Source organism: Panthera tigris, chromosome B4 (genome assembly GCF_018350195.1).
Source record: "Panthera tigris isolate Pti1 chromosome B4, P.tigris_Pti1_mat1.1, whole genome shotgun sequence".
NCBI lineage: Eukaryota > Metazoa > Chordata > Mammalia > Carnivora > Felidae > Panthera > Panthera tigris.
In genome coordinates, this window is record NC_056666.1 from 132,099,276 (window position 1) to 132,114,173 (window position 14,898).

Consider the following 14,898-nt stretch of genomic DNA (forward strand, 5'->3'; position numbering starts at 1 on the left):
GCCTGGTCATACATTTTACTCAACAAGTACATATCTACGCAATGTCTGCTGTGTGCCAAGCACTGCTCTAAGTTCCTGGTACAACAGTGAACAAAACAAGCAAAGTCCCTGCCCTTACGGAGTGAATACCGTACTAGAAAGAGAGGGGCAGAGGAGGGCAATGACCCTTTCATAAAGGGTCATTGGGAAGGCCTCTCGGACAAAGGGACAAAGGGGTATTTGAACAGAGACTTGAATGAAGGGAGGGAGACAGCTGTGTGGACATCCAGAAGATGAATCTTCCAGAAAAGGGGAATATGAAGTCCTGAAACCCATAGGGAGGTAGAGCCCACGGGTCCTTGGCTGGTGCCCAGGTGCCTCCTCCTCCCCCACACCTACTTTCAGTCTTACTACAGTGTTATCTCCCTTTGAAGTTTGACCTTCCCTTTGGACTGCCCATGGCCGTTCATGTTTTCTTCCCTGTGAAGCTGAGCAGGTCTGATTCTCCCCAGTCTCGCCGAACACCTGCACATGGTGGGCTCTTAGTCAATGGGCACTGAAGGAATGACACTGAAGGAATGACACTGAAGGAATGACGGAACACAGAGAATTCGCCCTCAAACCAATTTCTCTGTCCGAGGCATGCGGATGAATCCTGTGTCCAAAGAACCTCTGCAGGCATCTGTCAGCTTTCTGGAACGAGTGGGAAGCACACCCAGGCAAACTTGGGCTGTCGGCCCTGCCGCTCCCGGCTTCTCTGAGCAGGAGGGCAGGAGCAGGGGCAGAGCTCAGTCTTAGGAAGCAGGCTCCTCTAAGCCATACTCGTGCCCCTGCTTCCTGATGCAGGGATCGATCCACTTACCTGCCTCTAAAATGCTGCTGCCTCAGGGGAGGAACTCAGCATCTGCTCAGTAGGCCAAGCACATAAAACAAGCCACTGCAGAGAGGAAGCCGGGATGGCTGTGTCCATTGCCGCAGCAAGGGGACTGCGGGACAGCAGCAGTAATCACTTGGGCAGAGCTGCATCAGACACGGCCTGGCTCGGAAGATGACCCATGCTCCTTGACCCTTGGAGCCCTCAGGGAGGGGGTGGCACAGTCGTCCTGCTCCCCTCCCTCCTCCTCTAAGCCTTAAACGCCTCAGGCTTGGTCCCCAAGGAGGCCAGGCAGGACCTGTAGCAAGTCCTGAGGAGTGAGTCCAGTCCACACAGACCAGGTGGTGGTTAGCCTGGGGGCGGGGGGGGGGGCGGGGGGGGGTGGGTTGCTGCAGTCGAACCTGTTCAGTGTCTCCCTTGCTAATGGCCCAGAGAGGAGGCAGCCGCCACCTTAATTAAATTCACAGCTGGAGTGATCTGGGAAGGTGGTGTGAATGCAGGGGAGGTGACCCTCGCAGTGTAGAGAGGGACCGGCAGGAAATAACTCAGCAGCTCCCACCTGGGAGGAAGACAGCCAGCGCCCCTGAGGACAGAGGCCACCTCGGAGGCCAGGGCTGCCTCCCAGCTCCCTGCTTCCCCCGCAGCTCCCACAGCAGGGATCCAGCCAAAGGAGCCCCAGGCCTCTCTGCTTGGGATTGTAAAGGAAGCAAAAATGGCTGGAAGGGGGCTGGGAGAAACGGGCTTCTCTGGCCAGGAGAAAAACAGCGTTCTCTCCCCCTTTCCCCTCGGTGAAGTGCGCTCCCTTATCCTCTGTTCTCAAAACCACCCCCCTGAACGTGTGGTCTGTGCCACGGTACCTGGCTCTCAGTCAGCCTGCTGACCCTGGTGGCCCCTTCCCGGGACGCCTGCTCAGTGGCAGGAGCTGACGCTGGATGTGGAGGGCTGTGGCGGCTGCCGGCGCTCACTGACTCCGGGAGCTGGTGGCCCCCGTCCCTCGCTGTAAGACAGGGCTAATGCTACCTTCTCCAAGTGCAGCCGCCCAGGCGGGATTACCTGAGAGAACGACTGGTTGTGCTTTGTGAGCTGTGAGGCTGCATACAGTATTAGCTTCTGGCAAACTGCCTCTTGGAGAGACTTTTAAGTCATTGACTGTAGCTGTGGATTAGGGTTCTGGATCCTTCCCCCGCCCCCACCGCTGAGGTCAGGAGATGGCAGGTCCCTTTGATATCCCAATCAGTGACAATCTAGCTGAGACGACCAGACCGGGAGAACCTTTCCTTTTGCTTTCCTGGGGGTAGGGGGGGCCCTACTGACTCCAGATCAGCAGCTTGGCAGGGAGACAGTGACCCCAGCCCCCAAATTTGAGGCTTGAGCTGTGCACAGGAGAGGAGTGGGAGGCGAGTCTGCTGAGCGCTTCACTTAACGTCCTCCTTCGCCTGTGTCCCTTGTCTCTGCAGGCAAAACGAATCCCAGTCCTTCCAAGGCCAGCAATTGCGTGATCTCCTGAGCCACACAGGCCAGCAGTGGGCAGGACCTGTGGATGCCCCAGCCCTGTCCTATGGAGAATACAGGTCAAACCTTGCGCCAGTTTGCACTTCGGACCCTTACTTGCTTCCTGCCCAACAGCCTCCATCCTGGCCTCAGGGACCCTCAATCCCAGATGTGAGAGTCGGCAGCACATCAAGACAATCACACGCCACCGCCGTGAGACTGTCGCCGCCGGGCAGGGGTCACTCCTTCTTGTTTACATGAAGTGGAAGCTTGACTAATGTCTGCTCTCCTTTATGCCAGACCCCCTCCCTCCACTGGGCCAGCCTTGCCCTGCAGGTCCCCAGATGGGGTGAGCCCAATGCGATAGGGTCTCCAGGGCAGCCCCAGCCCCCTAACTTCTCCTTTCCCGGGCTTCCTGGTGCTTCTGGTCCCCCAAGAGGCTTGGTGGGATATGAGGGAAGAGGATGGGGCTCTGAGCCAGGGAGCCAGTCTTCCCCAAGTCTCTGAACTCAGGGTGGAAGGGGCAGCTAGGGCAGCCAGGGCGCCGGCCGCTGTCACCTTCCCAGCCTGGTTCCTGCAAGGCTCCCGTACTAGACCCAGAGTGAAATGAGGGGAAGGCCTCTCCTCAGCCAGTGCCAGGATCTGACTCTGCCATTCAGAGGGCTCTTGTACTGAAGTCTCCTTCGCCTCCCTCCCCACTGTCTTAGCAGTCTCCGCGCCAGTGGTCCAGACCTCCTTGGCTATTGCCTGCTGCAAGCACGTACGGGGATTCTCCTAGTGCCTTTAGCTGGGGCTGCTGCTTCCCTTTAATGTGCCTTGATTTGCAGCCCAGGGCAGGGAGAGAGAGCTTGGTTGGGAGTGGAAGGCTCAAGCAGTATGGGAGGTTGAGCCCTGCAGACGAGAGCATTTGTCCTTTCCCCCACCCCTGAGATAGCCCTCAGCCCCCTTCACCAGCCAGTGTGCCTGCTCCAGTTACATTCCAGCCAAAGACCGGCCTTCGTCTCCTGCCAAAGGACAGGCTGCATTTAGGAGCCTTAGCCTCCCCTCATTGCCACAACATTGGCCAGGGACAGCAGCCTAAAGTCGCACATTGCCCCCTCCCCACTTGTGTGACTGATGGGGTCTGAGGAGAGATTTCTGGAATGGACAACAGAGAAATTGCCAAACTTCAGGCTCTGAGAGCCGACTGCTGGGGGGCCCTAGCCACAGGGGGGGGCGGAGGGGCCCGCATCGCCCAGTGGAAGCGCCCTCAGGTGGCCTCTTTCAGCCTCTTCTGAACCAAACTCTTGTCTTTGTGTCTTTCCTTCTGCAAAAACCCTGGGGCACCAGCAGCACCTGGGGGAGGAGCCCAGATGCTGGCTTGAGGGAGGGCACTGGGGGCACTGAGGCAAAGCAGGAGGTGGGATGGCCCAGTGCAGTTGTTGGAGAGCCTGGCCTCTCGTGGTAGGAGGGGGGGGAACAGGGAAAGGAAAGGTGAGCCTGGTTCCCAGGGGCTCCTCTCTATCTTGAGGCTAGCTTCTAGGGTGTTGGGTGGGGGGGCAGGGGATCCCCAACCCACCTCCCTGAGCTTCTATGAGGATTAAACACTTCCTGGGAAGTGCTGGCAATGTGGCACGTGCTTGTTCTGGAGGGGAAGGAAGGGAGAGAGGAAACCGGGGGAGTGGAGGGTGGTGGTAGGGGGACAAGATCGCCCTTGGTGGGGAGAGTAGACGCCTCTGGCGACAAGGCAGGAGGCCCGGGGAAGGGACCAGCTCCTAAGGGCTCTTCCCAAGGGCTTCCTGTCTGTGCCCAGCCCCCCACAAGAGAAGCTGGCCTACGACACCCCTTCCCCTCTCCTGACCCAAAGCGGGCCCTGTTCTTTCCCAGGCCTGACATGTGGAGGATCCACACTGGAAGCTCCCAGTCACTGCAGTCTCGAGCCCGGCCTGCCCTTTCTGCCTCATTTTCCCCACGTGCCAAGACGGGATCTTCTCACTTTCTTCATAGGCACGGAGGTGGGAGAGCATGAGGAAGCACCGCCGTATAGTGGGCGGAGGGCTGGCGGCTGAGGCGGGACACCTGCCTCCACCACGGCCTGTCTCCTCCTCCCCTTCGGAGGTCTGGACAAGATGGCCTCTGAGCCCCTCCGGCTGTGAGGGCCTTGGAACGAGACAGCAGTCCAAAGATTGCTGGGGATCTTGAAGCACTAAAGTGAGGCTCCTGGTGTTCGCTCCTCTGCCCAGGCCCCGGCCCACTCTCCGTTCTGCCTCTGGGCTTCTGGCTTTTAGTGCATCTGCCGTCTGCTCCAGCACTTGCACACACGTGGCGACGTATTCTCCCTCTCTCCTCACATCTCAAGGATACATCTGGCATTCTCAGATGGATGATAAGTTCAAGGGTGGATCATGCCCTTGGTACCCACGCTGCAGCATTCACAGGCCCGGTCACAGGGAAGGCCTCCGGGAGGGGGCAGGGATGAAGCAGCGCTCTCGGTATGGGGCCCTCCCACACCCCCCCACCACCAAGTTGCCCACTCTGCGTCCAGTTTCCGTAGGCTGAGTGCCAACAAGTGGCACAGCTGCTTGGGCACGCTGACCTCTGATGAGCAGAGGCAGCTGAGGGCCGAGACCCCGGGGCGGCTGCCACCTGGATCCTGCCACGTGGGAGCGGGGAGTACAGGACCCCTGCGCAGGGCTGAAGGTTCCCCCTTGAGAGTCGGCAAAACTTCCCAGTCTCCTGTGCCATGTGTCCCCTGGGGATGGTCAGTCCTATCCCTGGTCATTCAAGGGTGCTTTCAACACAGCCTCTCCTAACAACACTACCTCTGCCTGTGTAGAACTTAATAGAAGAGGCAAAAAAGGTGCCCTTGAAAGTGGAGAAAACAGTCCAGAGAGGGGAGGTGGGCCTTTTTTTTTTTTCTATGATGATTTTCTTTTTAATTTACTGAGCCCCTACTATATGCCAGTGACTGTGCCAGATGCTTCAGTCACCTGCAGTCTTCAAACTAAGAAGAGCTCGGGAAAGAGCCCTGTTGCAAAAACGTTTTCTTGGGCGTTTGGGGCTTGAGCTTCCCAAAGTTGTGTGATGAGCAGCCCGGGCCTTGTTCCCATTTTTCAGATGAGGGGGTACATGGGATTGCCATGTCACCTAAAATGCAGATCTAAGCCTGCTCCTCTAGCTCGGGGCTCCTCACCTTCAAACTGGTGACACTTTAGAGCCACAAAATTCTCCATTGGGAGAATGACACATTGCAGGATGTTTACAGCACCCCTGGCTTCTACGTACTAAATGCCAGTAGCACCTCTCCTCATGAGACAACCAAGAATGTGTCCTGACGTTGCCAACTGTCCCCAGGAGGTGAAGTCACCCAGTTGAGAAAGACTGCTCTGGGTGGCCTTAATGCCCAACGGGCTGCTTCTCTGACGTGCTTTCGTGTGCATGCTCCTATAAAGCAGTTGCCTTTGTTTGCCAGAACGCCTTGGCCCAGAGAGGTGGGTTCATTTGCCAAAGATTTTGCTTTCTGTGACCGACATGTATCTTCTATCTTTGTTCCCGTTACCTTGCTTAGCTCCTCACTGCCTTGTGCTCCCTAGAACAGGTGTGTTTATGTGCGCACATCTGCCTCACTCCACAGAGCACCCCGTTAAGGTTTCCTCCCAATCTGTTCCCCTCCCTTTAGCGTCAGTCAAGTCCTACGTGGAAAAGCACCATTGGACATTCCCGTGTGCTTGCCCAACAGCGTCCTCACCCCCAAAAGGCAGCCAGGGCCGACAGCAGAGAAACTTCCACGCTCTCCAAGTCAGGCCAGGTGGGAACCGCTTACCTGGAGCGTCACAAGTAAACAACAGCAAAGCCCCCTTAGCAGCAAACAAGCCCTGCCGTGCACGGTGGGTGTAGTTTATCACCTGGCTGTGTGCCACAGTCGTTCCTCCTTGCCCAGAGGGCCCAGCAGCTGTCACTGTAATCGTCCACACTGCTGTTCCAGTGGCAGGAGGTTTGGTGCAGAACAAGCACCCCAGGCTTAGCAAGCTGAGCCGGACCAAGGTTGAGAGCATATGCACCCCAGAGAAGGCCGAAAGCTGGCAGGTGTACGCGTGAGTGTGTTCTTAGGCTGAGCAATTGCTAGATCAGCCAGCAGCTGATAGGTACCCATTCTGTCCTTGGGGTGCCTACCCAGAAGTCGTAGTTGTAGTTGTAGTTCTGTCCATCTGTCTGGGTCACTGTTGTATCCACAGTATCTACTTCATTGTTAAATGATTGAAAACTTGGCAGCCGCTTGATACAGATAATAAGCCAGGCTAATCAACGTGGGTGGTGTCAGAGGCTCCAGAATTGATCATGACCCTTTCAGTCTTGTTACCAACATTCTGAGACCGTGCATGGAGGCCAAACAGGATTCTGCTCTCTGCTACCTAATTTCCTGGGAACTGCTACGTCTTTCATGGGGCGCCTGGGTGGCTCAGTCGGTTAAGCGCCCAACTTTGACTCAGGTCATGATCTCACGGTTCGTGGGTTCGAGCCCTATGTCTGGCTCTGTGCTGACAGCTCAGGGCCTGGAGCCTGCTTCTGATTCTGTGTCTCTTTCCCTCTCTGCCCCTCCCCTGCTAACACAAAACGCTCCTGTGGAAAACAAATCTTTTCCTCAGGGAAGACTTCTCCTTTCAGCATGTGTCCTCAGTGGACAGTCTTCGTCTCCCAGTTGCTCCAGACTGGGTGGGCCGCGTCTCCAGGCCCCTCTGGCGGCTCAGGGGTGACGGCATGCTTCCTTTCAAATTGCTAACACAAAGACGGGACGAGGAGGTGAGGGCCTTGAGGTGAAGAAATTTGTCCAGCCACCCAATAAGTCATGGGTAGGGCTAGAATCTGGTTATGTGGACCCGTCTAGAGCAATGTTACTGCACATGGCTTCTCCAAGTGACAGCCAGTTGGAGACGAGTTTTCATCCAGTAAAGTGGCTAGAAGTTAGGTATTGTCTGCAGCCACTACAAAGCAACTCCGGGAACAGACGTCCACGTCACAGGAGACCAGCTAGGACCTGCCACAGGAAGCAGCAAGAGCACGGGGAGTCCAGAGGAAGGAAGGAGGAAAACGCAAGAAGAGGCAGCGTGCCTGCAGTGGCCACGGTCCACTGAGCACAAGCAAGGGAGAAGCGCATGCCATCCTGTGCTAAGAACCCAGAACCAGGCCTGTGATTCATATTTCCTGAGGGCAGCTGGAAGAGCTGGCTCGTCTCTTTCTGGAAGGTCTTGGAAGTTAGGTGATTGGACAAGGAGAGGCACTTCACTGCAGCACTTGGAAGACTTTATTCATTTGTTCCTTCAATTGACTGTGAGATAGGCCTGAGGATGAAGGGTGGGCAAGGAAGGCCCTGGTAGAGCTTGTGTTTTGGCGCATGCCGTTTGCTTTGACCTTAGCTGAGGCATATGGTGGCCGGAGGATAGTCCTCAGGATGGACAGTTTGGCGCTGGATTCCCCACTCTGCCACGTGCTAGCTAAATGACCCAGCAAACTGCCTCCCACCTGGAACTTCAGTTTCCTTATGTGTAAAATGGGGATAATCTTGGTGCCACTTTCCAGAGGCCGAGGGGAGTAAAGCACTTAGCACAGCGGCTAACATTCAGGGAAGCTTAGTTACCAGCTCATGCTTCTGGCGGTGTGTTCTAGTGAGGGATTTATCATTTCCCTCTTAGGACATTCTCTCCTGGATTCTCTGCCTGCTTTCACATTGAGTGGTTGGCACACAGGGCTAAATTCCCGTCAACTGGAAGAAGTTTCAAGGCTGAGGGTTGGGTTTTTGGGGTTTTTTTGTGTTTATTTTTGAGAGAGAGAAATAGAGACAGACACAGAGCGTGAGCTCACAGAGAGAAGGGGACACAGAATCCAAAGCAGGCTCCAGACTCTGAGCTGTCAGCACAGAGCCCAACGCAGGGCTCGAAGTCACAAACCGCAAGGTCATGACCTGAGCTGAAGTTGGACCCTTAACCAACCGAGCCACCCAGGTGTCCCTCAAGGCCCAGATTTTGAAAGAAACGTGGAGAAACCCTGCCAGAGATGCTGTTTGTGAGCAGCTTTGCTTGGCAGGGCCCCATGTTCCCCGGTGCATACCCACCCCCACCCCATCGCTGTGGGTTTGTTGTTTCCAAGTTTGGAAGAGGGCCACAGTCTTAAGTGGTTGTGAAAAAGTCCCACAACTATTCTTGATAGTTTCGGATAAAATAAACAATATCAGTTTGTTCAGATATTTCCTTCATTTATAGAATACAGATTAAACCCAAACCAAAAAAGAACCCCAAATAAAAAAAACAGCACATCCAGAAAAGCCTGCCAACCTGTATCAAGCCACTGGACTTCCCAAGCCAGTCCTATACCCTACGGGCTCCAGATCCTCCCTAACTTTCTTCAGCTTTTACGCCAAGTCCTCTGCAACTACATCCAGGCTGGCTGCCCAGGGGGACTGGGAGTTGCTCAAGGGCAGGGGAGGGCCTGAGGCCCAGAACCAGTAGTCCTGGCTGTGGTTCCTTAGAGGAGCCCATGTGTCTGAAAGCACCGTGGTGAGATGCTGACACCTTGTGGCCAGCGGGCAGCACATTTCTTTTCCTCCTCGGGGTAAAAGTAAGATGGGGGGGGAGGGCAAACTTTTTCTGTAAATGGCCAGATAGTAAACACTCTAGACTTCGTGGACATGTGGTATCCATCGCTGTTGTAACACTAAAGCAACCACAGCTGGTATGTAAATGAGTGGGCGTGGCTATGTTCCAATGAAACTTTCTAGACCCTGAAATTTGGATTTCATATGATTTTCATGTGTCACAAGATATTCTTTTAATTTTTCCAATCACTTAAAAATACAAAAATCATTCTTAGCTCGTGGGCTATGCAAACACAGGCAGTGGCTAGATTTGGCTGGCAAGCCCTTGTTTGCCAACCCCTGACCCAGGACACTTTTCTGCCTAACGCTAACTCCCCACTGTCACAGCTGGGATCCTTTATCATTATTCTGTCAAGAGGAACCATCCAGGGGTGCCTGGGTGGCTCAGTTGGTTGGCCATCCGACTACAGCTCAGGTCATGATCTCATAGTTCGTGAGTTCACGCCCAGAGTCAGGCTCTGCGCTGACAGCTCTGAGCCTGGGAGGCTGCTTCAGATTCTGTGTCTCCCTCTCTCTGTGTCCCTCCCCTGCTAACGCTCTGTCTCTGTCTCTCAAAAATGAATAAACGTTAAAAAAAAAATTAAAAAAAAAAGAGGAACCATCCAGATTGCTGCTTTAACCAGATTGCTGCCACCAAGCCTACTTCTTCACAGAAATTCTGGAGTTGTTGGTTTTCACCCATTTGGTAAGTTTACGTAAACATCCATCAGGTGCCCAGCCCTGTGCTGAGAGCCATAACAGAGCCTGGAGTTTTAACCAACACGTATTTAATATTTACTTTTCTTCATTCATTTGTTCAAACAAACTTAGCGTGACAAGGCAATGTAATAAGACAGACCTGGTCTCTGCCCTCAAGGTGTTCACAACCTCATTGGGAAGATGGACACAGGGAGGAGAGCATTATAATGGAGAAGGATGGGAGGGTGGTGCGGAAGCCTAAAGGAGGCACTTAATCCATGGGTGGAGGTCAGGAAAGGCTTCCTAGGGGAGGAAGTGATCTCTAAGCCAATACCTGAGGAGTGAGTGAATGGGAGAGGAAAGAATGAGGTAGGGCGTTCCAGGGAAAGGTCCAGAGCTGAGAAAGAATTATTTCAAGAGAATTAGAAGTATCAAAGATGTAGTGAAAATTCAGATATAGTATTTGCCCTCAAGGCCTGCCAGCCTGGTGGGTGAGACAGGCTATCATAAGCTGTTATAAGGTTGAGGAGAGAGATTTAAAGAAGTTTTCTCTCTAGCCTTGTAGAACTGGTCGTCAGTGAGCCTTAAGACAGTAAGCAGTGGGCAAGTGAGTGCTCCGAAGGCTATAAATAGTCCCATGACCAGGCTAGGGGTGGCTCTGACTCTACACAGGGTACCTAGAGACTCTGGGGGAGGAGAGATTGCCTGAGTTCTCTGCTCCAGAAGCCACTTAGAGGGGAGAGGGGACTGGAACTGAGCTTTGAAGGAAGTGTAGACCTTGGTACTGAAGGAGGGAGGGGCATCCAGGGCAGCAAAATCACAGAGGAAGGGACAGGCGTGGCCGTTTAGGGTCTCAGGGAAGGAAACCATCCTTTACTGTGTGACTCACAACAACAGCGACCAACGGGTATTTTTCTCAGCTCCGATTAAAAAACATGATCTTGGACAGTTATTTAACCTCTCTTTGCCTTAGTTTCCTTATCTGATTCCACCTCTGAAGGTTGTTATGAGGACTGATTGAGTTAACCCATATAAAATTGTTAGAATAGTGACTGGCACTTAGGGCTGGCTTCTCGGACAGCCAACCTCCGCAGTCCCATAGGGCCCCACACTTAAAAGCTGAAGGGTCCCATGTTGGTTTAATGTTCTGCTGTTGCTGTCTTGAAATTCTTAATAGCTTTGGAACAAGGAGCCCCCTCCTTCCATTTTGTATGGCCACAAATTATGTAGCTGGTCCCGCCTGGCATGGTATGTGCTTAAAAACTCCAGGCTTTCTCATTATTGTAGAGTCGAATCTGATTCAATATATCCATTTCAGAAGGCAAGAAATGGACACTCAGTTTACGTGACTTGCACAAGATGAGCAGCAAGCTGGCTGCAGAATGAAGGCTGGAGACAGAGATGAAAATCTGCAGTCCTAGAGGTAAAGGCAGGACAATGGCCCAGCTCCCCACCCCCACCCCCACGCCCCCCCGGAAGGCAACATAAGGAGAGAAGAGCAGACAGACTCCTTTGAAGGAGCTTAGAGAAAGAGGTGGTATGAAAAAGAGCCTGGACAGTTGTAGAGGTAGGAGGGAAGCTGGCTATTTTGGGAAGCCAAGAGAAGATTCTCTGAGTACAACGTAGTGGTGAAGCCATGGAAACAAGAACTGAGCAAGTCTCTTGGATCTTGGCCACAAGAGGTCATAGATGAGCTTAGAGAAAGGAGTGTCGGTAGAGAGTTAGGGCCCCGAAGCCAGGTTTAAAGAAGGAAGGGGCCCCGGTGGTGATGGCCTCAGGTCATTATTTAAGAAGCTGAGAAAAGGAAAATAGAAGAAAAAGGGGGCAGGAAGAGAGGAGGCCGCTTTGAAGAGGGTGGGAGGAGAGCCGGTTCACAACCAGGAGGCAGAAGAAGGACCACCAGAGGCAAAAAGTTAACCAGGAAGAAGCTGACTCTTTCCCAGAGTCTGTAGGGCAGCCGAGCATGGAGTTGACATAAGAAAGGCTATGAGGGCAACTGTTCCTTTGGAGGCTGGTTGTCTCCCCGGCTGCACTGTGTTGTCTCAGGGGCAACACAGCAGCGAGGAAAGGAGCTTACTCATTGGAGTCAGACTGTCTGGTTTCAGCTGTGGGGTTATTACCTGTGGTGACCTGGGGCAAATTAGTCAGCCCTTCGGTGCCTCAGTTTCCCTATCTGGAAAATGGGGATAACCAAGGTTGCTGTGAAGATTAACTGCCACTATCCACATAAAGCCCTCAGTTCCGCGTCTGGCACACAGCGAGCAAGTGTTCATGGAAGGGTAGCTATTGTTAACAGCCACTTCTCCTGGTTCTCTTGTGAACCTCCTGTGGGTCTAATGTTGGCCAGCAAACAGGAGTCCAGTGCTTGCTGCTTCACTAGGAGCTTTTCAGGAAGTGTGGTCATAAGAAATGAGAGGCGATTTAGAAGTGGCACAGCGTCTGTCGCAAGGGCTTTGCTCCACAATAAATGCTACCAGACATGTAATAAATGCTTATGAGCATGTCCTCTGTAATCAGCACCCTCTAGAAAATTCCCCTCCCCCACTGCTCTTGGCCTTGGCTCTGGCCACACCCACCGCTCCAGAGAGCATTATCAGCTGTCAGTAGGTTCCTTTACAGGGATCTTCCCATGGTTATACATTTGGAGAAGCGGAGAATGTTTTACAAACACTTCCAAATGTCTCATAGCAATGAGAGGCCAGTGAGAAGGGTGGATGGGGTTCTCCTGTGCCACAGAAATCGGAGCTGGAGCGGATCCAGCTGGCTATGTCACCCCAGGCTTGTGGGTCATTGCAGAATCGTTCGCAGAAATTCCCGTTGCATTGGATTTTGTCCAGGCCAGTGCAATGTGTTCAGGGATCACAGAGCAATCTCTCAAGGGAAAAAAGGAAGGCCTGTTGCTTGGAATGGCTTAGAGCACTTTTGGTAGCCATCCAAGGCAGCTATCACTCATTAAATCTGCCTTCCCTTCCAGCAAAAAGCCAGCTGTATAGAATACCACATATAGAGCTCTAAGAATAGTATAGCACTCCAAGAACATACTGCACTTGGCCTAAATACAATTGTGCAGGGCTTGACAAGTTTTTTTTTTACTCTCAAAGCTGGGTGAGTTGGAACAAACAAACAAAAAATATTTTCCCCAAGTAGCATGCAGAGAAGAAATGAGAAAGACAGCATAGGAGAGCACTCTAGCATGCTGTTCTCTGACCTGGGCTGCCTTTTCAGGGCATGGATTGATTCCACAGCCACCAAAGGATACCCATAAACCCCAGGGCCGTGGACATAGCGAACCCTCCCCCCCCCAACTCACTGACTTTACACTAGCCTGAGCAAGCCCCAAAGTCCCATAACAGGTGGTAATTTGTCATTTGCTGCAACAGGAATTTGAAACCATCATCCTCCACAATAAATATTTGGTTGATTTATTGGCCTCCTTCCCATAAGTATAGAAAGTGAGGATGGGCCCCACCCAAAGTCGCAGTTCCGAGCAATGAGATCTCAGGGTGCACACGTTAAACCACACTCCACTGTTTGTTGGAAGAAGAAATCCATGTGTGGGTCTATTCATGAAGAATCTGGGAAGATACTCTTTTTAAAAGGAGTTGGCTCTTGTAGGGATTTGAGAGAGCTTTTCTCTTCTACTTTAAAACTTTCTATACTGTCTGAGATCTTTTACTCAGTGTTACCTTTGTGATCAGAAAAACAGCAATCTTACTTGGAAATCATTTTCCTTTTCTCAAGTGGGCAAATATGACAGGGTTTCCAGCTTTCTGCTTTCTCCGGGGGGCGGGGGAAAGCACAAGGAGGTGGAGGGGATAGACAGCTGAAGGCCCTCAAAAATCAAGGTTATGGGGAGACCAGGCTTCGACCATTCCTGGATATTCGTCTCCTGCTCCCTGCCCGCAGAGAGCAAACGTTGCAGATCACTACACATCATCAGCCCCTTGGCTAGCTAACCGCATTTCATCCTTCAGTTCTCCTCGTAGATGTCACTTTTTCCAGGAAGCCAGCTCTGCCCCACCAAGCTTGAGTCCCATGTCCCTCCCATGTTCTTCCAAGTCACCTGCACTGTGATGATCTGTTTACATTTTGGCCACCCCCACCAGATTTGCAGTCCCTGAAGGCAGAGGTATTTTATTCATCTGTGCAGCCCTTGTACCTTAGGAAAGTGCCCACAGACACAATAAACATTTACTGAATAATTATTTGTTTGGGGACCTTTTATAATCAGAACCATTTAAGGGATACAAAGATGAAAAACAGGGGCACCTGGGGGGCTCAGTCAGGTAAGCGTCTGACCCTTGGTTTTGGCTCAGGTCATGATCTCACTGTGCGTTTGAGCTCCACATTGGGCTCCATGATGACAGCACGGAGCCTGCTTGGGATTCTCTCCCTCCCTCTCTCTGCCTCTTCCCCACTTATGCGCTCTGTCTCTCTCTCAAAATAAGTAAATAAACTTAAAAAAAAAAAGATGAAAAAGAAACCATTTGTTTTCAAGGAACTTATAACTGAGTTGGGGAGACAGATATGTCCAACAATCAACTATAAAACCAACCCCTGGTTTAAGGGTTAAAAGAGTTACAAAGAACCAAATATGAAGATAAGGAAGGCTTTGGACTCTGAACATTTCTCATTCATTGTGTTTTCTGGTTCAGAATCCCCATACTGGAATGCTAGTATGGGGTATGAGCATGTAGTTATAAGGATCAGGTTCTTAGGACCTTTGTTAGAATTTGACTCATGATCTTTCTTCTGTCCTTCTGCTGGCTGGCAGTTGCCCTAGGAATACCTGCCATTTAATCTTAATTGATGTTTGTGAAATGCCTTGTCTTCCTCTGCCGAAAGTCTGTTAAGTGTTGAGCATTACAGTGTTACAGTGGTTGTTTTATTACTAAAGCAGTGCCAACAAGGTTACACAACAGCTTGGATCAGGAAGCGAAACAAGGGCGGTGATCCTACTGAAGCTACAGGGGATGGGGATTTGGGATGGTAAAATGTTAATTACCCGAGACGGAATGTGGGCTGGAGTCCAGAACTGTGCTTCTGGAGATCCTTTCAGTCCCAGAGGCTGGGGCCGGCTCTTTGGCATTGGGTTCTAAGCATCCTGCCCTCCCCTGGCTGGAATGTTGGATTCACTTCGCTGAAAGCTGCCACAGAAAAAGAATCTAGTGGCCACCAGCCAGGAGCACACGTCTTGCACTGCATCAGGGGCCACTCTGGAAGCTTCCCAGGAGCTGAAGGGCTGTTC

General features: G+C 52.3%; 1 protein-coding gene across 1 annotated transcript in view; it reads left to right on the forward strand.

The window, feature by feature from the left end:
- FAM83F (family with sequence similarity 83 member F) overlaps positions 1–2,618 on the forward strand; it is a 33,173-nt gene extending 30,555 nt beyond the window's left edge. The window contains 1 exon segment of the mRNA XM_007099188.3: positions 2,311–2,618. Coding sequence (XP_007099250.2) covers positions 2,311–2,360 — 50 coding nt within the window. The 3' untranslated portion in view covers positions 2,361–2,618.
- Positions 2,619–14,898: the final 12,280 nt, after the last annotated feature.